The 24,154-nt window shown below is 44.7% G+C and overlaps 1 protein-coding gene across 5 annotated transcripts in view; it reads right to left on the bottom strand.

The window, feature by feature from the left end:
* Positions 1 to 24,154, bottom strand: part of BIRC6 (baculoviral IAP repeat containing 6) — a 3,097,233-nt gene that overhangs the window by 1,122,442 nt on the left and 1,950,637 nt on the right. For all 5 annotated transcript variants that reach the window (XR_011268132.1, XM_069607902.1, XM_069607904.1 and 2 more), the window contains one exon: positions 7,692 to 8,257. Coding sequence is in view for 4 of the 5 variants with exons in the window: in XM_069607902.1 (XP_069464003.1) it covers positions 7,692 to 8,257 (566 nt within the window). In the remaining variant the exon portion in view is untranslated. The remainder of the gene's footprint in view (positions 1 to 7,691; positions 8,258 to 24,154) is intronic.

Genomic DNA, 24,154 nt, shown 5'->3' with positions numbered 1-24,154 from the left:
GACCTAGTGATCAATCCATCTAAATCATACAATGATTTAGAGTCACCAGCCAAAAAGTAGCCAAACATACAACTGGAGACTGAATTATCAAAATCTGCCAGTGGCGAAAATAACCAAATATTTAGGCTTTAATTTAAGAACTTCAAACTCGTTGAAAGATCTTAACGAGGAATTGGAACTTGAAACAATCCAATTCATCAATTGACAGAAAAAGATTCTTAACAGCCTCTGCAGATTTTCATTATTACCCCCAATAAAATTTTACAAGGGGAAAGTCATACCTGCAACTCAGAGTGCAGGGAAAATGAATTTGGGTAAACTAGGAGGACAGATATGGAAAAATACACTTAATCTGCCTATGTCCATTCCTATTGTGCGACTTGGATATGAACTAGGCTTGTCATCCCTCCAATCTTACTTTCAATGGAAACTACTACTCGCATATCGATCGATCAATCGATCTTAGATCCCACGCATGAAGTGAGCAGAAGTGAGATCTGCTGTTGGGCTGTTCGGTGTGGCTGCGTCAGGCACAGTGATTATTCATTTCTGAATCTATACTTTAAATGGTAAGCATTGCATAGGATAGTGCCCTTACTTTGCGTGAATTGCAATTGGTAGTACTTGGGGTGCGGTAATAGCTTGAAAATTGTCAAAGCATTTGTTCCATAGCTAAGGTGTGCTGGGTTTAGATTTATTCAGTGCCAATTTATAAGCACATTTGAAGCATGGTTGGGAGCCTGCGAAGTGGGAAATGCTTGAGTAACAAACAGGGCAATTCTAGTTTAGATCTGACTGCCCCGATCCAATTCCATGCCTCATATGAGAGTGTTTCTAATGATGTTAGTTATTTGCCAATTACTGAATCTGTAATCAACACGGTGCGTTCCATGGATTTAGAAACAGTTCCCTATGCCCAACAATCCTTGGCGGTTGCACGCCATAGTGATTTAGGCTTTGTACAATCTGATCTTTCGCCGGTAAGTTATCAATTGGAGCAGCCAGTTGACTCTTTGGGGCATAAAACTCCTTTTTCAAGCGATGTACCCCGCAAGTCTGTGGCACAAGGAAGCACGGTTGTTCAGGACTATCTCCAGCATAAAGCTCAGGATGTTTGCAACTGCAAAGTCACCATTCTCTCACCTGTTGAGGCAGAATGGAGCAGGCTTTATCGTGCTCCCTTGACTCGGCCGGCTCCCATGTCGGCCCTACTCTCAGAAGGGAAAGAAATGTGTGGGTATGCGCCGCAGACACAGCTTCAGGTTTTCCATTCTATAGCATATGACCACGACTCAATACAGCCCCGCAACAATTCAACTAGCTCCCCTAATGGTCTGCAAGTTTTAATTCCAGCGAGTATGGCTAATCGTAATGCGGGGATGCCCCTATCAGCCTTACAGTCACTTCCCATCAATCACATTAGTGGTGATGAAGACGAAAGTAAAATATTAGGACCTCAAATAGATAATGGAGATTTAGCAGAGTTTCTGGTAATGTCACAGGTCCTAAATCTGCTCGATAAATGGCATGAGAGGACGCATGGCTCTATTGACTACATGATGCATCTCATTGTGGAACAAAATGTAAGGATGAGCAAAATTGAGGGTTACATCGTTTGCGCAGATGAGCTCTGAGGTTAACAAGCCCACCCAGGCAAAAGTTCCTATTCTAACTGAGCGCTCTGTGACAAATGCAGCTACTCAAACCCTGGAGACAAGTTTAGTATTGAATATTGCAATGGGAACATATGCAAAAGCTGTCGCCTCAGGCCCTATAGAGATTGGTATGAACAAAGACTGATATGCATTTATTAAATGAGCCTGTAAACTTAAATGCTTTGAAGTTGGACTCCCACTCACTGAAATTAGATGATATCTTCAGGTTTCTTATGACGGAACTACAAGCTACTCAGAAAACAATTGGAAAAAATCCACCTAAAGCAGTTTCACCTCCACCAGATAAAGCACAATTTTGTGACAATCCAAGTAGTCCGTCCCGTCTCCTTGAAGTTATGGAAGAAATCAATAAAGCCGAAGGGTGCTCCATAGCTAGTATGAGTTCAGGTGATCTAACTTCAGTAAAGGAGCCCGATCTTAAACTATACTCTAGCTAACTTCAACATGCCAGAGCAATAAAAAGAGCCAATATAGTACCTTCACAAAAAAAAAAAGATAATTTTAGACACTAAGGCTCTACAAAAAAAAAAACAAAAAAAACCCTTAAAAACATCTCATCAAAAGACCTAATGATACCATGACAAACATAGTTCTGGTGTACCTGAATCCACGAGTGACCGACAAATAGACCTAGAACAACTGAATGATGAGTCAAAAAAAGTTAAATATAACTAACCAACATGATGCTTGGGCAACGAGAAATAATCCAAAAAAACAAAAGAACTAAAAGAGTTTGCAGATTTCAACACCACAAAATGCTGATGCTAAAAAAAAAAAGTTCACAAAAAAAAGTCGATTGAGCTTCAGGTTGGTCGCCCTTTGAGGTGCAAGCATTGCTAGAAAAAAAAAACTCAAAGCGTACTCTGCCAGTATTTTCCAATTACTGTACGGAAGAAAACTGGTCAATGTGCTAAACTACAAACCATGACGTAGAGTTCCTTAAAGACTGAGGTGGGTGATCCAATCCTCAATGGTAGCAACATAGGCTTGCATGTTGGTAGAAATGTTAGTTCAACTGTAGTGGAAGGCACTCTGAAAACTCACCAAAATAAAATTCTTGAGGTACGCCGCTAAGAGATCCCCACTGAAGAGGTGAGAAACAGCCGCCAAGCCATAGGTATAGGTATGGTTAATGAGGTACCCTCACATCCAGTAAATGGGAGTGCGGATAGCATGTTAAACGGAGCAGTGCTAACCGGGACAATAAATATCTTAGGGTGGAAAAGTGACCCTGTAAAAAAATGGCCAAAAAAGAATAAACCGCTCCTTTTTGTTTAGCTCCTTTAAGCATTGTCCTCAATTAAGGACTCTTATTTCTGATGATATCGAGTGGATAAGACTCTCTAATCATAGCCATCGTATGATCTGTGGAACACATTTCTTGAAAATCTTAAACCTAATTTGGTCGCAGAGAGCTGCATTGCAGGAGTACGGTCTCTCTATCCGACTATTTGATTCCATGATGGAGGCAGAAACATACATAAGATAACCCCGACTCCTTCTGGACAAGTCCAGCCTTTACCTGCTGAGATGGCAGCATTAGGCCCACCAACTACTGATATTCTGCCACAGTTAGCTGCCTTAGCTGGCAACTCTGCTAACATGGTTTGGTTAGCTCCTCTGTTAACTACAATCGTAGAGATAGCTAAATCTACCAAACTGACGTAGCAAGATTCATTAAGATTTACCTCATGGAACTGCTGCGGATATGAAAATCTAAAGGCATGGTTAAACTCTTGTAAAAAGGCAGATATACCTGATGTATTGCTCATTCAGGAAACAACGTCAAAACCTCTTATTTATGCGGATGGTTTTGAAACATATCCACAAGCAGCTGTCATGGGGAGAGCGGAAGACCTTCAGGAGGGTTGGCTATTTTATTCAAAATCGAAACTGTTTTGGATGCAGAACAATATTCTGGCAGTTGAGTATCAACTTTTGGAAGTCCCTCATATGGTGTTCATGGTGGTATGCATTTACTTCAATCCTCTAAAATGTACTCTCGATGAGTATTTTGATTTGCTTGATCTGGTCTTCGAAGCTGCTGCAATTGCCAATCCAGACGATTGCATCATAATTGGTGGTGATTTCAATGCTTATGTCTTGCAAGATCCAATGCAAATACTTTTTTCGAGGAATTGCCTCTCCACTGCTCTTTATAGAGGAAGGTCATGGACTCAATACCTTGAAAACTGGTGTTATTTGGTCAATTTCTGCTCCAATATTGTGCCAATACCTTGGTCACGGGGGGCGGCCTCCTCCTGTATCGTCTACTTTTTTGTCTCAAGTAATGTGTTGGCAATGGTTAAACCTGTCTTGGTAGCTCCTGTGAGATATAGTGATCATTTGCTTATCAGTTTAGTAGTGACTGTTTGTAAAGCATTACTTGAAGTTAAATCAGAAGTTGCTTTGACGCAGGTGCACAGATCATGTGTTTCGGTCCACTGGTCTCCTAAATTATGTAGAAGCCTGTGTTATTTAGTTAACAGAGACTTGAATCGTAGAGATGATAGTGATTGATCTTTTTATGAGCGTGAATATTGGAATGCGAACATAATTAGAACTCATGTGAAAGATGGGACGCTGGCTGCACAGAAAAATGTATTTGAGCAAAACAAACCGTTTAATTCTGAGATTGCAAGTTACAAAACCATCAAGAACAAGCTGTTAAGATCACTAAAAAAGGCTTGTCTTTCACCTGAAGATCAACACCTAATATTGAGGAACTAGAAGTGTAATCTTAAGGTCTAATCTGCAAACGTGATGTTCCCAAAAGCTGGGATAAGTTAAGACTCGAACAAATGCAGGGATATGTGTATAACATCTGTAATCACTGCGGAGGTTTGGAAAACCTTCATATGCTCAAAATGAAAGCTACCAACATCTTTTTTGGTTTCCAATCATATGCTATTAAATTCCACATATAGTAAGGATTTAACCTTTTATATAGAGGACAGAGATTGGGCAATTGGTCATTCTAAAAATTCAAAGGCAGCGGGTCCTGATGAGATGCCACCCTGTATTTTTTTTTTTAAATCAGACCCTACATTTTGGGGCGGTAGTCTTGCATGCGAAATTAGAAAATTATTTTACGCACTGCAGATATACCCCAATCTTGGGGCAATGCGTTAATCATTCCCTTATACAAAAAAGGGGAACCTGGTGATCCGAAGAATTATCGGCCTATTGCGCTGATGGACTCAGCAGCTTTGCTATTCTGCTATTAAAACAACTAGAGAGTCATATTGAAATTAACAACATTTTTGCGAAAGCGCAAGTAGGGTTTCGAAAAAACATGAGCACTTCGCTGAATGCACTGGTACTTGCCCATTTGGTGTCCACTTCCAATATCACTGTAACTGGCCCCATTTATATGGCCGCTTCAGATCTTTCATGTGCCTTTGATGCAGTGATAAGAAATCTACTATGGGCCAAAATGCTGAAAATGGGTTTTCCGAGACGCTGGATACAACTAATTGCTCTTCTCCATACCTACACCTCTTTTCAAGTCCGAATTAATCGAGAGGTTGCAGTGACAGGGACTATTTCTACCTCTACAGGAGTGAAGCAGGGGTGTAACCTGGCGGCGGCGCTTTTCAAACTTTATATAGTGGATATTGATGACATCTGGGCAGAGGTGGGAATGTTTGCTGCATGTTTGGGTTCTATCTATCTGGATTGGCTCTGCTTCGCAGATGATATCATTCTAATAGACAGAACTCAGTCAGGTTTGCAATTAAAACTGAATGCCTTCCAAAGATTCACCTTTGACCATAATCTACAAGCCAGTTCTAATAAATCCAAAACTAAGGTTTTTGCCAACTCGAAGCGAATCAAGACTTAGCAATGGAATTTAGATGGATCAATTATCCCAAATGTAAAAACTATGCGTTATTTGGGGTATCAGCTTACTGTATCTAATTCATTAAATAAGTGGTTGAAGGAGCTGAAAGATAAATCTCGCCCATTACTCTCGCAAATGAGAATCATCCATGGAAAATACTGTACATTTTCTCTAAAATTGTTGACTTATTTTCTTAAAGTTGATCCAATTTTACTCTATGGTTTGGATTTATGTCTAATGAACTTGGATTATGCTTAGAATAGGCTGTAGGGCCTGTTATGGAAAACAACTTTGGGTCTAGCGTTGGCTGTGGCCAACTCGATACTGCGGCGTGAACTTAGTTTAACTTCTCCATCAACAAGAGCAACATGGCGTAAACTATCGACATATGCCAGAATGTTAGCCCCAGTTAAAAACTCACTATATCAAGATCTGAATGTTGTTCTTTATAATGGAAATGTAAGATCAATAATGACATTCTCTGATCAAATGAAACAAGTGCTTGCGGGTACAAATGCATTCTCGGAGGATCTGATGTTGGGCCTTCCAAACGTTAAGAGAAAGCGGTTTGATTTAGATTGGATCCAAACCCTTGATAGTAACACCACCTATAAAACTTAGTGGTCATGCTTTCTTTGAGACTGAAAGACGATTTCGGCCTCGTTATATTCTGAAATGTCCTTGTCTGAAAATTAGAAATGTGTATATGAGATTCAAATCAAAATCAACTGCCTACGGTGGAACATGTACATTATAAGCTAAATGTTGTAGAATCTAGTTTACCTTACTGTCGTTTGTCAATTACAAGATCAAAAAGAATCCTTAAAACATCTGGTTGTGTATTGTTCGAATTTTGACCCACTAAGAAAACTCTGGGCGATAGCTGCCCTGTGTCTTCGGAAATAGCATGCAAATCTTTTTGGTTTAGAGCAATGAAAGGTGATAGCACTAAACTTATAACATTGGCTAAATATTTATTTCAACTTGAAAATGTACTGGTCCAGTGTAATTTAGTGATTGCTGCTGGGCTCTAAATCATGAGTTTGTTGGTTAATTGTGATTTGTTTTATGATAAACACTCAAATATGTGAGTGTTACAACCTTTGAGTAATTATAACTATTATGATTGTTTGTAATGTTTGTAAAGGTTCTTTGTTTAACCATAAATGCACATTTTTTATAAATAAAAAAAATCCCTTTAAACATTCCCTATATGAAAATGTGGGCCTTCATATGACTATAATGAAGTGTGGCTACTTGTTAAACCTGATAAATAATGCAGAGTACTGTGTAGTAACCAGCGAAACACTAATTCAAAATCCAGACCGTGAAATAGGCCCTACTTAGAACAGATTGGATCTCAACTAGAGCACAACTATGCAATCTCAAGAGTGCACACAATTTCAGTGTCTGAAAAATCATGCAAACATATTTTACCATATCTGAGAAGATTTCCGAGCATTATGCAGTGAAGGTTATGTACAAGACAGACACCTTCTAATAATCTGCACTGGTTACAGACATTTTACTAGATTTGTACATTTTAGCAAATTGTCTAATGGGAAGTATGACTGTTTATTTTTTTGATAATTGTACATTTTGATTTTGTTTTATTTTGAATTTGTCTTTATGTTTGCTTTTTTAGTCATTAAGAGGAATCTGTGTAAAAAGTCAAAACGGGACAATGCACAAAAAATTAAATAAAAATACTTTCTAACCACAAGCTATTCAAAAGGAAGGAAGGCAATCAATGCTTCTCTAAAGCAACCCTTCCCAACACCATGTCAAATGCATACACCACCCCATATGGAAGTTTCAGAAAGCTTGTATGGTCATCAGGGAGTCCTTTGAAAATATCACTCTGTAATAGTGTAATGGAGTTCCCGCATATGGGTCATTTCTACAGAAAACCAAAAGGGGACGTCAATTTGGATAGTTTAAAAAAAAATAAAAGGTTCACAAACTCTAAGAAAAAGAAATTGAGGTATTGGCCTCAGATTCTCAGAGTTTTATTGTTGGTTCTTTAGCCCATTCAGCAAATGCGCCTGAACAGGCATTACACATGGCATTACAGTGAAAAAGACCCACATTTTTTCGAAAAAGCAGTGAACCTGTTAAGATATAAGGACATTACAAACAGTTTTACCTGACTTACAAAGTCAAATACTCACCAATTATCATGGCCATTGCACTGCTTTTACACTGTCCCAAGGCAGATAAAATCTGGCTCATTATTTGCTGGTTAGCAAGTACTAAATCGGCAACATATGCAGATGTTCCCTGAAGGACTGAGCTGCTGCAGCCATTTCCGTCTTTGCTCCCAGAAACCTTTTCCTCATCAGAAACACTATCTGTGGTGCTGCTGGCCATGGGAACACGTGCACTGAATTCCCTGTTGCTTGAAAGTGGTAATTGCACTAAAATGTTTACCAGCTTTAATAAGTCAAACATGAGTTGATCCCTTGTCATTTCTCCACAAACTGCTTTGGCATCACCTGGACGAATGATATTGGCAAAAAGCCCACCAAAACAAGCTCTGGCACCCACGGAGCCATCAGATCCACTACGAGACATGACTTTGTCCGAACACGTAATGTAATGATGCACAAGAAATGTGATGGACTCAATCACTGCAGAGATGGTGCTGACGGACACAACTTCAAAATTCTGCTCCAGTGTAAACTCTAAAAGCTTTACTTGAGCATCCAATGGTCCTTGGCCAGTCTGAAAAGCACCCCTGCATGCATGAGAAGGAGAAAAAAAAAAGAATCTGCATTAACACCAAGAGTATTTCTCCTATCTTGGTTTTCTTGCAATTCAACACTTTTTTAAAATTATTTACTGTGTATTTATAATGCGCCTATACACAATGTGTTTGAAGACATTTACTTTGAATTCACTGTATTGGCGTTGAGTTGTAGACACTAAAATGTATATTAAAGGTGTGTGCTTCTGTACTCATCAGAAAGCTAGCAAAGCAAGTTTGAAACTTTAAAGACCAAAGTCAAGTAAGTTTTTCTGTAACTACACACATGCAATTGTTTATTATTGGATCAAGTCGCAAGCAAGTATGCACTTTCTTTCAAAAAGTGCGGAACAATTATATACACCATGGTCCTTTGGACAATCTTTGCATCACAGTTGTTAAAATGACAAACTTATAAGGAAAAAGTGCAATGGTTAAACAAGTTGGGGGAACTGAACACGAGTCACTCTCCTTGGTAATGATTTTTCCGATTCATACGAGAGATTCCTCCTCTTTGTAACATCGCCTAGTCACAGTCTGGTCCAAATATTCTCTCAAAGAAGCTGCCAAGTGGTGCCATGCGTCCGACTCAGTGATTCTTTTGCAATGCTTACTAAACCTACTTCTTCAGAATAAATATCCACAGGCCGGCCCGAAAATACCCCCAGTTCCACCCTTCAAAACCGCCGCTCCCCCAAAAGAGCCAAAGGATAGCAGAACGGTCACATCAGAAGACAAAACAAAATGATAAAAATGTGTTGACAATTTTTAGAAGCTTTGGCAGGAGGATCACTGAGGAACAGGTCAAGAATGAACACATATAGACAAAAAGGTGATAGTACGAGTAATATCCTCTGCATCAAAAACCAGCGAAACCGACTGCCACACTCTGGTATCCTGTCCAGTCAGAGAATTGAGGTGATAATGCTCCATAAAAGGAAAACAGTGATGCCCAGGCGGCCGACTGCCTGGCTGATGCTCTGCAGCAAATCCCCTCTACGAAGTAACTACCTGATTTAGAGTCAAATGTGCCCAAAGGCCTTATGTAACATCCTTGCAATCTAAACATTCCCTTGCATTTCCCGGGCCAGGCAATGGCAACAGAAAGTTGATCATGCAAGCGATATTAGTCTATTTGAGACAAGGAATGTAAAGCCCCATCTAGGATTTAGCCTGTAAAATTACTATGCATTCATAGAAGGGTGCAGAGTCGAAAGAACAGGGGTAGATTCATCCTCTGCTACATATGAAACAAACTACTTTTGAAAGAAATGTGGCTTGACCCCCCAGAGTTACAGCAGACCTGTCAGTGTCACAGATATCACCTGAACGTCAACACTCAGAAAGCAGAAGTTATAGCAATTAGAAAGGCAACCTTGAAGTAGAGCAACCATAACGGCAATACTCAAAAGGCTCAAACGAAGCTGCACACTATTGTTTCCCATTTGCATTTACTAAACATTATCACTGCATTAGATGCCCTGATGGGATGTGACACTTCCCATCCAATTGTTCTGGTCTCCTTGTCAGTGCAGTAGATGTTAACATCGCGTGGTGGACCTATGCTGAGCTGTAACAGCCAAAATATAGAGTTAAGCGAGGGCTCGGAGAGTGAGATGTTTTCCCTCCAGTTAGACTTCCTCACCATCTGGAGGTGTGCAAGCAGAGCTGAAGCCTGTGTCCTCAATATCATAAGACTTTTCCCACTCACATTAGGAATAATAAGGGCTATAAAGACACCTTTCTCTTGTTCCTTCACTAAAGCATCAAATATCCTGTTATTTCTCCCTCAAAACACCAAAGGCCACAGTTATCCTTTACATGAGGGACTAACAATGGACTCCTGTGAGGATGTGAAATTGGTACGAATGAGTAACATATTGTCCCAAGTGTTAACCAGAGGATTGCGGGATACTTCGATTTTTGTTCTCACTGGATTGGATCAATCTCATATCAACCCTCCTTACAACAGCCATACCAGAAACCTGGCTCCACGAAGCCTAAGGTCCGGCTATAGACCTAGCCCTCCCACCAAGGTACTCTATCCTTAGAAAAGACAGAGGAGGAGGCGTAGCTCTCATAGTAAAAGATTTGCTCTCCATTAGACAGCTTAACCATCACTGGGATAGACAGGCGGACATTATCTCTGCTAAACTGTGACCATCACCTAGCTGCACTATAAATATTCACACCATTTCTAGACGCCCCCCACCACCACCCCTGAATTTCAAGCACAACTCCTGCACCTACTAGGGGACAACCTAAAGAAAAACACCAAAACACTATTAGGAGACCTCAATCTTGCCTTCAATGACCCCAAGGAAAAAAGCACAGCTCCCATGACAAAGAGCTCTACAACATGGGATTCCAACAAATTGTTACCTCTCCCACTCATTGTAAAGGCCGTAACATAGATTGGGTGACCGACCAAAAATGCCAGACCCTCCTCACCTATATCTCAGCCCTCCCATGGACTGACCATAGTTGCATACAATTCTCGATTCCAGGATCCCATCCAGCCAAATTTCCCATAAAAGCACCTCCACCGCTACCCAGAAGCTCCAAGAAATTGACCAAGGAAAACCTCCTTCCTTTCTTTGAGATTCCTGCACTTAAGCCTCCATTCTCGAATGACCCTACCACCTTGGCCAACATCTACGCCAACATGATGACCAAAACCATCGACACCATTGCCCCACTGGAAAACAAGAAAGAAAAGAAATCCCTTCACGCAAACGCATGGTTCACAGACAAACTAGAGAATCTAAGATTCGCCAAGTGTCAAGCCCTGAATACTTGGCAATCCAACACTACCACCACCACCAAAGGGAACCTCAAACAAATATTGTCACAACACAAAAAAAGCCATCACCCACGCCACAGCCTTCTCCTTTAACGCACACATCACCAAAGCCAACTCTCAATCTAAGGACCACTTCTCCATCTTTAAAGAACTCATCACTCCTCCTACTACCCCCGATGACATTATTAAAGACGAAACTTGGTGCTCGAACATTCAAGCAGCCATGCTAAAAAAAATAGAACTACTCCAGGACAAAATCCCAGCACAAGCCAAAACCCTTCTAAAGCTCAACCATATGTCACCCAAAATCCTAAGAACGCCCCCAAACAGCTCTTCTCCTTCCAGGATGTCAGAGAAGTAGAGGTCATCAACATCCCCAAGCAACTCAAACCCTCAATGTGTAAAGGCGACATCAGCCCCACTAACCTAGTCAAAGAATGCTCCAAGGAACTAGCACCGCTCATCAAAACCTTCATCAACGCCTCATTCTTTTCCATGTCTGTCCCAGCTAACCTCAAAGCAGCTTGGGTACGCCCGGTTCTAAAAAAAAACAAAAACAAAACTAGACCCTTCATCACCTAATAACTACCGCCCCATCTTAGACAAGGCAGCTCACAACCAAATCCAACTATTTCTGGAAACCAACAATATCCTAGGCAGAAGACAATCAGGATTCCGTAAGGGCCATGGCACGGAAACGGCTCTCCTTGATCTTAAAAATCAAATCACATCCATCATGGACAAAGGCAAATCGACTCTCCTTCTCCTAGACCTCTCAGCCGCCTTTGATCTTGTAGATTACCAGACCCTCACCTCACACTTTGTAAACTCAGCCCATTTCACAAATAAAGCAGCAACATGGATCACCTCTTTCTTAAACGGCAGAGCCATGAAAGTGTTTTCCAGTCATGCTAACGCTACACCCACCACCATACACTGCGGAATGCCCCAGGGTTCTTGCACAGCCCCCACATTATACAACCTCTTCAACAAACCACTCTTTGACTAACTGGACTCCCTCGGCATAGCTTACACGAACTATGCCGATGATACTCAAGTCCTCCTCCCCCTTACAGGCTCCTATGAGACAGACGCAGTGTCAATTCATCTGATATACAGCACAATCCAAGCATGGATGGCCACTAACGGACTCTGCCTAAATGGTGATAAAACCAAGATCATCATCATAGGCCCTAAAGAAATCAACTTCTCCAGAGATAACACAGTCATCCCGGTCTCTCAGGCTGTCAAAACTCCACATCGTCCATGACACGTCAGGTTAATGCAATAGCCTCAGCCTCTGCACACACTACGAAACTCATCAATCAAGTAAAGCCATATCTATCGAAACAAAACTGCCTTACTATAGCCAGAGCCACCATAGGAGCAAAGCTTGATTACTGCAACGTCCGCCTTGCAGGCACCTCCAACACAAACCTAAACCGGCTCCAGGTTATTCAAAATAATGCCCTTACAGCGGCGCTCAACATTCCTAAAAGGGAACACATCACAAGCACACTGGCTCCCCGTAAAAGAAAAGAAAAAATCACATTCAAGACCCTCACACTTACACACAAATGCCTTACACTCAATGCCCCACCTTACCTCTCTGGCACATTGCACGAGAGGCCTCCATGCGTCCAAAAAGACTGTCACTCCAACAAACTCTGCATACCCACCATAAAAAGAAACAGAGCAGGAGGCATTGGCTTCCCGCACATCGCTCCTAAACTATGGAATGCCCTCCCAAACTCACTAAGAGCTGAACCTTCCTTTCCAGCATTCAGGAAAGCCTTAAAAACTACCCTCTTCAACTAACCCTACCACGTCAGACAGGTTCACCCCCACTATATGCCAAGCGTGGCTCTGTCTCGGTTTTTCCCTGTAACTAAGAATGTACCGTTTGCTTTTTCACTATGTCTTATGTACTATGTAACTAAGCCTGTAAATCTTCTATGCAACCAGCGCCACAATGCCCACGGGCTGCTGTGCACTCCACAAATGTGAATAAATAAATACAATCCTATGGCCAGGTCCCATTCTGGAGAGCAAGGTATACTTCTTAGTTCCCTCATCCTCCTATTCTACAGATGAGTGCCCTCCACTACCAGGTCGAAGACTGGTTGCAGTCAGGTGTCTACTTTCATGCATCCTAGTAAACAAGGAGTCCTGGCATTCAGGATGCTGTCCTCGGATAATTGTGGCTAAGGGTCCCATGGCATTGCAGCCCCTTAACTTTCTCCTTTTGTTTGTACATCTCGGCCGGTTTTCCTCCTCTTTGCATCTTGCCACCTCATTGCTTAAACTTTCTTTTCTTAACATGGTTCAATAGGACAATTAGTCTTTTGCCCCCTCTTCCTAGGTCTTATCCTTTGGTTCCAATGCTGATATTACTCCACGACAGTCTAAACTTCTTCACTTATGGTGGAGTCAGCATGGACGATTATCTCCCAGACATAGCTGGCTTCAGTTTCGGTCAGCCCTTCATTGATATCGAAGGGCGAGACATCACTTGTATTGACAAAGATATAGACCATGTGGACTGCAGCGCTGTGTTACTGTACCCAATGGGGAATGCGTTGGGTGAGCTGACAGTGGTAGAGATGGTTAACTGCCATAGATATCTAGGCACTCCATACGCTATGTCAGTAAAGGCCAATGCTAGAAGAGATCCGGAAATAATGGATGTGGCTTCTGACTTATCCACTGTGCATTTCCCAAACGATTAGACATTTCAAAAGGAGGATAGAATGTCTATGGAAGGTTATTTATTTTATTTTTTACCAACCTGTGTTATCTGATGTCTTTTTCCACTTTCTAGGCTTGTCAGAATCCACAGACACTGACACTACTTAGAGCTCTTCCAATACCCTTTTCCTTTCTTGCTCCAAATAAAAAAACAATAACTTTCACATTCAACAATGCTTTGGTCCGGGCAGCAGCAACACATGCACTACTCACAAGGGGCTCTTCCTTAGAGACATTTGCATTACTGCCTTTTTTCATAATTTTGAAAATATTGTACGTGTTGCAGACACTTGTCCCCAGATTGATTTTGTGTGCATGTCAGCTAAAAATCCTTTATTTTTCCTTGCATGATTTTTTTTTAATAAAACATTTTTAAATGGGACTTGCTCAGAGTGAAATTCTTACCAGTAACTTGTATCGCCAAATCAGGCAACAAGGTATTAAGTATAGTTACATAATACTTGTGCATAGACAGGCTTTTCTTTTCAAGAACTATAGTATTGCTCTATATTCTTATATATCATACTCTTCTCCTAATACTTCACTGTGACTCATTCACAGCTAATTTTGGGTGAACCATGAAAAGCACAATGATTGCCTCTTTGCCTAGGTTTGGGAAAGTACCAGGCCCCAGTCAGAACATAGGGCTGGGATATTCCTGCAAAAGTATTCCAATTAGACCATAAACAGAAAGGAAGGAGACCTGCATTCGCCAAACATGCACCAAGCTTATTGAATAAATGTCCCCCCTCTATATGACATTCTACCCATGCAAATTATCCTTCAGAACATAACTGAAAATCTAGTTTCACATATTGTCTTTCATCAGATAACGGAACACTCCCAACCCCCTTCACTTCACTCCTTCACCCAACACTTCTCTAGGGGGAGAATTCCATTTTTGGGGGTTCTGCCATCCCTTTTGGGGACACCTAAACGTTTTCCATTTGAGTTTTCTAGGCTATCTGCCCTATTTATGTGGGCCGAGGGACGTCTATTGAAGTCCCACTGAAACAGCAACCTTTTTAGTATACATGGTCCTTTGAAAGCCCATATACCTCCTGAGACAGGAGTGTTTTATTTTTTATTTTTAGCACCACCACAACATCTTGGTCCTAGAATGATTAGATAGACCTACATTGGTTTACGGGGTAAGATGGTAGCAGCTAAATAACAAGTTACTCTCTTACCTGGTAACGTTCTTTCGATGGGATGGTTCGACGATCTATTCCATATCTATGACAGTAATCACACAGCTGTGCTGCTTCGGAAAATCGTTCGGCGTCGGCGTCCTGCGTCGATGACGTCGATACGCCGCCCTCGAGGACCGCCTCCGACGGCTGACGTCACTGGATGTTATAAGTAGGACGCACGACGCCCATAGCCTCGGTTGTAGTTTTTTCCCAGAACGTGTGGCACCAGTCTTCTGCCAGCCTGACCACACAAAGCCTTGCGGAAACGTAAGGTGCAATCGTATAAGATATTCTGTAGCGGGGAAGGCAGGGAGGGAGCAATATGGAATACATCATCAGACCATCCCATCGAAAGAACATTACCAGGTAAGAGAGTAACTTGTTCTTCGAGGGGATTGGGTCCTCCGACGTATTCCATATCTATGACAGACTCCCAAAGCAGTACCAATGCAAGGAGGTGGGAAAAGAATTTAGCAAACAGAAATTTAGAATGCCCAATCAAATTGCGGAGTAATGGACCGCCTTGCCAAAGGTCAGATCCTGCCCCGGATGGAATCGAGGGAGTAGTGACGTACAAAAATATGTATCGAAGCCCAGGTGGCTGCATCACAGATGTTACGAATAGGAACACCCCTCTGTAGGGCAGTAGAGGCAGCCATACCCCTGGTAGAATGGGCCCGTAAGCCGACGCGTGGGTCCTTACCCGCCAAGCGGTAACACTCAGATAGCCAAAAAAATCCAGCAAGACAGTCTGTTTCGTCACAGCTTGTCCCAAACGCTTTCCAGCGTAACCAATGAAGAGTTGATCGTCCACTCTGACCCGGGACATGCGTGAAATATAAAAGCTTAACGCTCTCCTAGGATCAAGCCTATGGAGCCTCTCCTCTTCCTTACCAGGATGTGGAGGAGGATAAAATGCCGGAAGAACAACCTTCTGGCCTAAATGAAATTCCCACACCACCTTCGGAAGAAAGGAAGGACGAACTCTAAGGACAACCCTGTCCTTATGAAACACAGTGAAGGGTGGCTTAACTGAAAGTGCCTGTAACTAACTCACTCTGAGCGGAAGTGACCGCAACCAAAAATACAGTTTTACAGTTAAGTCTCAAAGGGCATGAATGCAAAGGCTCAAACGGAGCACACATCAGAAACTTGAGAACAAGGTTCAAATCCCAACCGGGCACTTGGAAAGGTGACGGAGGGAACACATTAGTGAGCCCTTTCACAAACTGAGAAATTAAAGGAATTTTAAAGTAGGAACACTCTTCAGACGAGCGCTTAAATATGGACAGCGCCGCCAGGTAACCTTTAACAGTACCCACTTGCAGGCCCCTGTGGGCCAAAGAAAGCAAAAAAGACAGAACTACAGGAATGTCACATGAAAAAGGATCCACATTCTTAACCCTGCACCAGTCGTAGAACTTACGCCAACAGCAACGGTACAGGGACTTTGTTGCTGGCCGTCTGGCGGAGAGCAACACCTCCATCACGTCTTCAGGGAGGTCCCAATCCTTATACCTCAACCTTTCAGAAACCAAGCGTGAAGGTTGAGGGATCTGACCTTTGGATGGAGAACCTGACCCCCCCCCCCCTCCCGTGAGAGCAGATCGTCTCGGTAGGGAAGACGACGTGGAGGGCAGATGGACAAGTCAAGAAGGTCCGGGTACCTCGTCCTCCGGGCCCACGCCGGAGCAATGAGGATCATCCGGGAACCGAACCTCCGTAAACTCCGCAGCACTTGCGGAATGACGGGGACTGGAGGAAACGCGTACAGCAGTGGGAATGACCACTCCACCACAAACGCGTCTCCTAAGGCTCCTTTCAGAGGAAATTCCCGCGAGCAGAACCTCTCGCACTTCCGTTTGATACTGGAGTCGAAGAGATCCACTTGAGGGGTCCCCCAAAGGGCGAAGATCTCCAGGAGAATCTCCTGAGCCAACTCCCACTCGTGAGAGATCGCGCTCTGGCTGCTCAGAGCATCCGCCGTCTCGTTTTCGTCTCCGGCAACTTGAACTGCCGAGATCGAAACTTCCTGCTGGATTGCCCAGAACCAGAGCTGCATCGCCTCCCTGCACAGAGGAAGTGACCCTGCCCCCCCCTTTTTGTTGAGGTAGTGCATGGACACCGTGTTGTCGGTCAGGATCAGGACATTCTTCGCTCGCACAGTCGGCAGAAAAGCCTTCAGGGCTAGCCTGACGGCCCCCATCTCCAACAGATTGATATTTTATTTATTTGCATTTTTAGAGCGCACAGCTGCCCACGGGTATTGTGGCGCTGTTACAAGGTGGTTTACTTAACACAGGCGAATAACATGAAAGGCAGTGAACATGGTTACAGACATGGTTGAGGGTACCAGGTTACATGGGACAGTGAACTTTGGTATAGCAGTATACAAAAATTATTTGCATTGCAGTAGAGTTCACTTAAACAAGGTGGTTTTCAGAGCTTTTCTAAAGGCACTGAGGGATGTTTACGCTCTCAGTTTGGGTGGTAGGGAGTTCCATGCTTTTGGTGCTAGGACTTCGAAGCTCGAGCCGCCAGCTTTAACTCTGTTGAAGTTAGGGACTAAGAGTTGGTTCGTGTACAGGTCCCTTCTGGGCCTGATTGTTTGGACTGGTTGTATCCGATCAGTAAGGTAGCTAGGGGCAGATTGGGATATGCATCTGTGGGTCATGGTTAGGGTCTTGAACTGGATGCGCTCTTTGACTGACTGGGAGCCAGTGGGCATTTTGTCTTGCTCTTGGGAATATTGAGGGCAGCTCTCAAGGTGTTGTTCTGTGTGATCTGGAGTCTATTCATGTTTTTAGCCGAGGTGCCTAATAGGAGGACGTTGCAGTAGTCCAATTTGGCACCTCTGGTGGGCCCTGGCCATGTTGAGGCAGTTTGTGGTGGATAGGTGAGGTTTTACTGCGTTAATTATTTTGGTTGTTAAGGCTGCTGAGGATGAGATGTAGCTGACATGTCTATCCATGGAAAGGGTGGAGTCTAGATAGACTCCCAGAGTTTTTACAGCAGGAGAGACTGGGATGACCGAGTTCTCAATTAGGAAGGTGCTATATTTGTCGTCAAGTTTGCTAAGGGATTCTTTGGGGCCGACCAGTAGGATTTTTGTCTTGTTTCCATTGAGACAGAGGCCATTGGCTGCCATCCAGGCCTGGATGATGGCATATGTGTGTTGTAGGGCTTTTAGGTCTTGGTTGTAATCACCAGTTAGAGGGAGAAGAATTTGAGTGTCGTCGGCATAATTGGTGAACGTTATGCCGAATTCTTCTAAGTCATTGAATAGAGGGAGTGTGAATAGGTTATATAGTGTGGGGGAGGTGCAGGAGCCTTGTGGTACTCCACAGTTGATGGGGGAGGGGGTGGCTGATGCTTGGTCTGAGTAGACTCGCATAGCTCTGCCCTCCAGGAAGGATGAGATCCATGTTGTAGCTTCAGTAGAGAAGTGAGCTGTATTGGTGAGGTGTGTCTTTAGAATTTTGTGGTCGACTAGGTCGAACGCAGCCGACAGGTCAAGGAGTAAGAGGATGGCACATTTGCCTTTATCCATATTTTTTAGGAGTTGGTTTTTTAGGTCGAGTAGCGCAGACTCTGTGCCGTGACGTGGGCGAAAACCAGACTGTCTCTTGCCTAGGATGTTATGGGATTTGAGGAAGCCTTGTATCTGTAGATAGGCAGCCTTATCCAGGACTTTCAACAGAAATGGCACTGTTGTAATGGGCCTGTAGTTATTAGGGGAGTCTGGATCTAGTGTGGGCTTTTTCAACAGTGGGCGAACCCAGGCTTCATTAAGTGAGGAGGGTACTGAGCCAGTGGCAAATGATGCATTGATGAAGGTTGCAATGAATGGCGCTAGGGACTCCGCGCAGTCTTTGATTATGTTTGCTGGACAGATGTCTCCTTTGCAGAGTGATGGTTTTATTTGTTTCATAATGTTTAAGACCTCAAGTGTGGTTACCTTTCTGAAGGTGAATGGCGGTGGAAGGTTGCTATTGTGTTGTGTAGGAGGTTTAGAGTTCGGGGTGGCTAGCGTTTTGTGAGGGGGCTTGGGTAGATTATCAAGGTTGGTTTTGATTTTCTTTTGGAGTAAATCTAGTTTGTCAAGCATGGCTTTCTCTATGTCATTACACCATTTCTCGTCTTTGACTGTTTGATGTTTGGATGTGGGAGGTACGACCAGCTCGTTGAAGATGGCGAATAGTTCTTTTGAGTGCGATTGGGCATTGTCGATTCTAGTATTGTATGTGGCTGCTTTTGCTTTGGCTATGGCATTTTTGTATTGTTTGACAATAGTTAGGTAGGAATCGTGCAGAGGGGTTTGATTGCCATTTTTTGAGAGCTTGTCTTTTAAGTGATTTTAGGTCTTGTAAGTCTTGATTAAACCAAGAGTTGGCGTGAAAGTTTTTTCGCTTTTTTTTGTCTCTAGTGGGGCAACTGTGTCTATGACTTCTTTGATGGTGGTGTTATAGAGATCGACTAGTTCTTCAGGGTTATTGGAGATGGGAGATGTTAGTGCTGAGACTTCTAGGAGTGGGCAGATTCTCTTTGGTGAGTAGTTTTTTAGATCTAGCTAGGGTGGCTGGCATGGGAGGGTCTTGATTAGTGGCTGCATTTGTAGGGATGAAGAAGTGGATGAGGTGGTGATCAGTCCAAGGTTGAGGCGTGTTCGAGCCGATATCTACCTTGCAGTTGTGGTCGACTAAGCAATCTAGTATGCAGCCTTTAGTGTGAGTGGCACAATCAATTCTCTGGATGAATTGAAGGTCTAGGAGAGCTTTGGCAAAGGTTTTCCTGTGTTCGTCTTTTATGTCGTTGAGTCCGAGGTTCATATCTCCTAGGAGAATGGCTTTAGAGTTTGCTTTGAGGTTGTTACCTAGGAGGTGTAGGATGTCGGCTTGGAAGTTCAGGAGTGGGCCAGGGGGCCTGTAGATGAGGTGCATTGTCATGGTGTCGTTAGGTGAGAAAGAGATTTTTACTGATAAGGCATCAAAGTTTTCGGATATGATGGGTTTAATTTGTCTAGCCTTTAGTGACTCTTTGACTATGAGAGCCACACCACCGCCTTTGTGTGTTGGTCCATCTTGGCGGAGGATGATGTACCGAGGGGGGGGGGGGGGGGACTGGCATATGGCTGGTCCAGAAGCTTCGTGGAGCCAGGTTTCTGTGATGGCTAGAGCGTCTAGCTCGAGGTCAGAGATTAGGTCATGTATTTCTGTGGCGTGGGCTTGTAAAGATCTGGCATTAATGAGAGCAAATTGGATTTGGCGGGGGTCGTGCGTGTTAGGTTTGGTGGTGTTGGTATGTTGTTTAGTGGCGGGATGTTGGGCTTTGGGAGTAGTGCTGGGTGGCTGCAGTGTGGGTTAGCGAGTTTTGATGTAGGCTGTGCGGGCTCCTAATCTAGAGTTTATGTGCACTGGTAGTGCGTGAGATGTGTTTCTGGCAGTGGATTTGGACTTAGGTACAGCGTTAGTGAGAGGGGGGGGCTGAGGATTGGCGATTATGGAGCTCGTGGCTGAGTAAAGCTGGTAGGAATGGGGTGGGAGGAATGGAATCAGAGTGTGGGAGCCTGTTGGAGTGGTTGGTGGCCATGTCGAGTGTAGTGGATGTGGCCTGGGGCAGGGGTACAGGGTGGGCAAATTCGACTTTAGACTAGATGCATAAAAGCAGGCAGATTCGACTTGACTGTTAGGCTTAGATTTAGTTAACTTAATGAGCTGGAGGTAGCAACTAGATTCAAACTGGCACAGTTAGGACATAATCAGTCGTTCTGGGGGCAAATCAATGCAGTGGAGGTAAAATCGAATTGAAAATGTCACAGTTCGGCAGAAATGCACAATGCTGAACGGCAGATTAGACTCAGCGGTGGTAACATCTAGATTCGAATTATCACAATTGGGCAAAAATCAGCAGAAATCAACCGTTCTGAAGGCAAATAGAATCAATGAGATGGCGATAACATTTGAATTCGAAGTATCACAGTTGGGCTTGGAACAGCAGTTCTGGAGGCAATTAGTGGCAGTGGTGGTAACATCTAAGTTCGAATTATCACAATTGCGCAGGAATCAGCAGTACCAGGATGCAGTTAGAGGCAGTGCACTGGTACTACAGGCGGTGCCTAAGTTTGACTCACAGCGACGGTACAGGCAATGACTACGATGCGTAGCTATAAGCAATGAGTAACTGCAGTGACACATACTATACACACATATATATATATATATATATATATACTGGCTAGTTGTAGATGCAGTATTGCAGAGAGGTGGGAGCTGGTATCACGTGGTGGCAGATTCTAAGGAGTCTAGACAGGTGGCGAAGCGTATTATGTGGTGATAAGCATAGAGGTACAACTAAGAGTCACGGTACCTTTGGGGAGACGTTCAGGAGCACGGTGCACCTTGGTGCTGAGAGGCAGCGTTTCTGGCAGATGGCAGGGATCGGCAGGACAGGCCCGTTAGTGTGCGCCTTGTTGTGGGCCGGCTCATGCCTGCCGGTGCCCTCAAGATCGGTGAAATGGGTAGGCTGGGCGGGGTTGACCAATCAGGTCGGCGATCAGCATCCGGGCCGAGGTGCGATCAGGCGGCCATCTTGACGATGTGTACTCTACGTACACACAAAGCGGCAGCAAAATGCTCAGACATGCAAGCAGTGGGGAATCATGCACTCAGCAGTGTAGATAGCATGGATTGAGGAGTGTAGCCTTGCAGGAATGAAGGGGCCACCCTCGTAGGTAGCGGTGAAAGATCTCCCGCTCACCTCTGAGAACGGGGATGCAGGAAGTTGACTGTGGGCTGCTCCGGCAGCCAGGAGAAAGGAGCTCCTGCTCCTGTGGACACTGCTGACTCAATGTTTCTCGAAGGGTCCCAGTTTCATGTACCCTCCTCCACGATATCTCTAGGATGATTGAATAAGTTTTTTATTGTTGCAATAAACAAAAAGGGCAAACAAGAAAACCAGTTAAAAACACATAATTGATGTGTTTTCAGCCTGCGGGCCATCAGTGCTTTGTTAGTGCTCTGTGTCATCTCCAGTTGCAATCCCTGCTCATGACTGATGGTTTAATTCAGCTGGGAGACCCTGGTTAATTGTCAGTGAAATCAAGCTTTTGTTTGGTGCAGCGCCTGTTATAATACCTGTAGTGCCAAGTACTGTGCGGAGCCGGAGAGAATTAAATTGAGTGACCGAGCCCCGTCCGCATTGTCTGAACGCGGAGTGCGGCCATTGTCCCGGGTGCTTATCAGAGCGCGCTCTCTCTGCTTGGCGTTCTTACGGCGCGGCGTGAGACGTCGAAACCAAGGTCAGCGCTCCGAGTCTGGAGTCTTGACTCCGACGGAGACCAACGACCGCTGACTGTCAACTCGTTGGCATGAGCTCCCCATCCCGTGAGGGATGCGTCCGTCACGATCGTCACCTCCGGCCAGGGTAGCCAAAATGGAGCCCCCTTCATCAGATTGTCTTCGACGCCCACCACAGAAGGTCCTGGGCGACCGAGGACAGCACCTGAACAGGGTCCGACATCCTGCCGGAGGACTGCGACCACTGGCGCTTGAGTGCCCATTGTAAAGATCTCATCCGCAACCTGGCCTCTGGCACCAGAAGAATGCAAGATGCCATGAGGCCGAGTAATCTCAAGAACTCGAACGCTGGGAGGCTCTGGGGAAGCTGAAACTTGTGCACCATCTGCTGAATGTGATGATCCCTCACCTGGGGAGGAAAACACTGCCCCAGGGACGTGTCGAGCACTGCTCCGATGTACTGGAGCCTCCGAGTTGGTGTCAAATGTGACTTCTTTAAGTTGAGGGATAAGCCCAGCTTGTGGAGGGAGTGGCAGGTGACTGACAGATTATCCAGGACTTGCTCGGGAGAGCGCGCCCTGATCAACCAATCCTCCAGGTAGGGGTAGACTGGAATCCCCCTTTTGGGAGGTGCGCTGCCACCACTACCAGGAGCTTGGTGAAGACCCTCTGGGCGGAGGTCAATCCGAACGGCAGCACCTGAAACTGAAAGTGCGAGTCGCCAACCGCGAACCTCAGGTACTTCTTGTGCTTTGGATGTATCGGCACATGAAAATAAGTGTCCTTGAGGTCGAGAGACACCAACCAGTCCTGAAGTTGAAGGGCCCGGAGGACTTGAGAGAGAGTAACCATCTTGAACTTGTCCTTCCTGGGGAGTTTGTTCAAACAGCGCAAGTCCATGATGGGTCTCAATCCCCAGTCTTTCTTGGAAATCAAAAAATAAGGGGAATACCATCCCTTGTTCCTCTCCGCTACAGGCACTAGTCCTATGACGCCTTTCTCCAGCAGGGATTGAATTTCCTGCGCAAGGAGCGGATCCGGACTCTTCAGAGAGATTCCCCGGTGGATTGTCGCGAGGCCTCTGCCGGAAAGGAAGACAATAGCCGTGGGTTATGATCTCCAGAACCCACACATTTGAAGAATTGCCGCGCGATGCTGCGCCAGCCTTCCCCCAACCGGCGAACCATTGGACATGGCCTCATGACTGAGCTGAAGCGGCTGCGGCGTTGCCTAAGGGCAAAGAGGCAACAGTCCAAGCGGCTTTGGCACCTCCAGTACCTTGTTTTCCACCTCTGGCACTCCTACGGTAGCCCCTTTGACTGGCAGCTCCTCTCGCTTTACCAAAGGATGAGTAATAACGAAAGGAACCTCCCCTCCATTGCTGTCCCCAGGACGAAAAGGCAGAGGTTGGCGAACTGCAGCGCCCAACGACTTCACTGCAGCTTTGGAGGTCTGCAACCTCTCAAGGCTCTAGTCAGCCTTGCTGCCAAAAAGATGTTCCCCGTCAAAGGGCATGCTGAGGAGCCGGGCCTGCACATCAGGAGCAAACCCCGACTTCCGCAACCACGCAAACCTGCGTATCATGGTGCTCGCCGCCATGGACCGGCTGACGCAATCTGCCATGTCCAAACCCGACTGAGCGGCCTCACACATGGCATCCTTGCCATCCTGAACCATGGCAAGGAAACCATCCCGTTTGTGCCCTTCGGGAATATGTTCAGCCGCTAAGGAAACACAGTTCCACAGAGTGCGTGAAACGTGACAAGGCACATACAGAGTTGGCCGCCTGAAGCGCCATACCCCCTGAAGAAAACACTTTCTTCGCCCAGCCGTCAAAACGCTTGTCGTC

Source organism: Ambystoma mexicanum, chromosome 4q (assembly GCF_040938575.1).
Source record: "Ambystoma mexicanum isolate Mex_15411 chromosome 4q, UKY_AmexF1_1, whole genome shotgun sequence".
Classification (NCBI taxonomy): domain Eukaryota; kingdom Metazoa; phylum Chordata; class Amphibia; order Caudata; family Ambystomatidae; genus Ambystoma; species Ambystoma mexicanum.
This window is presented reverse-complemented; position numbering and strand designations above follow the sequence as displayed.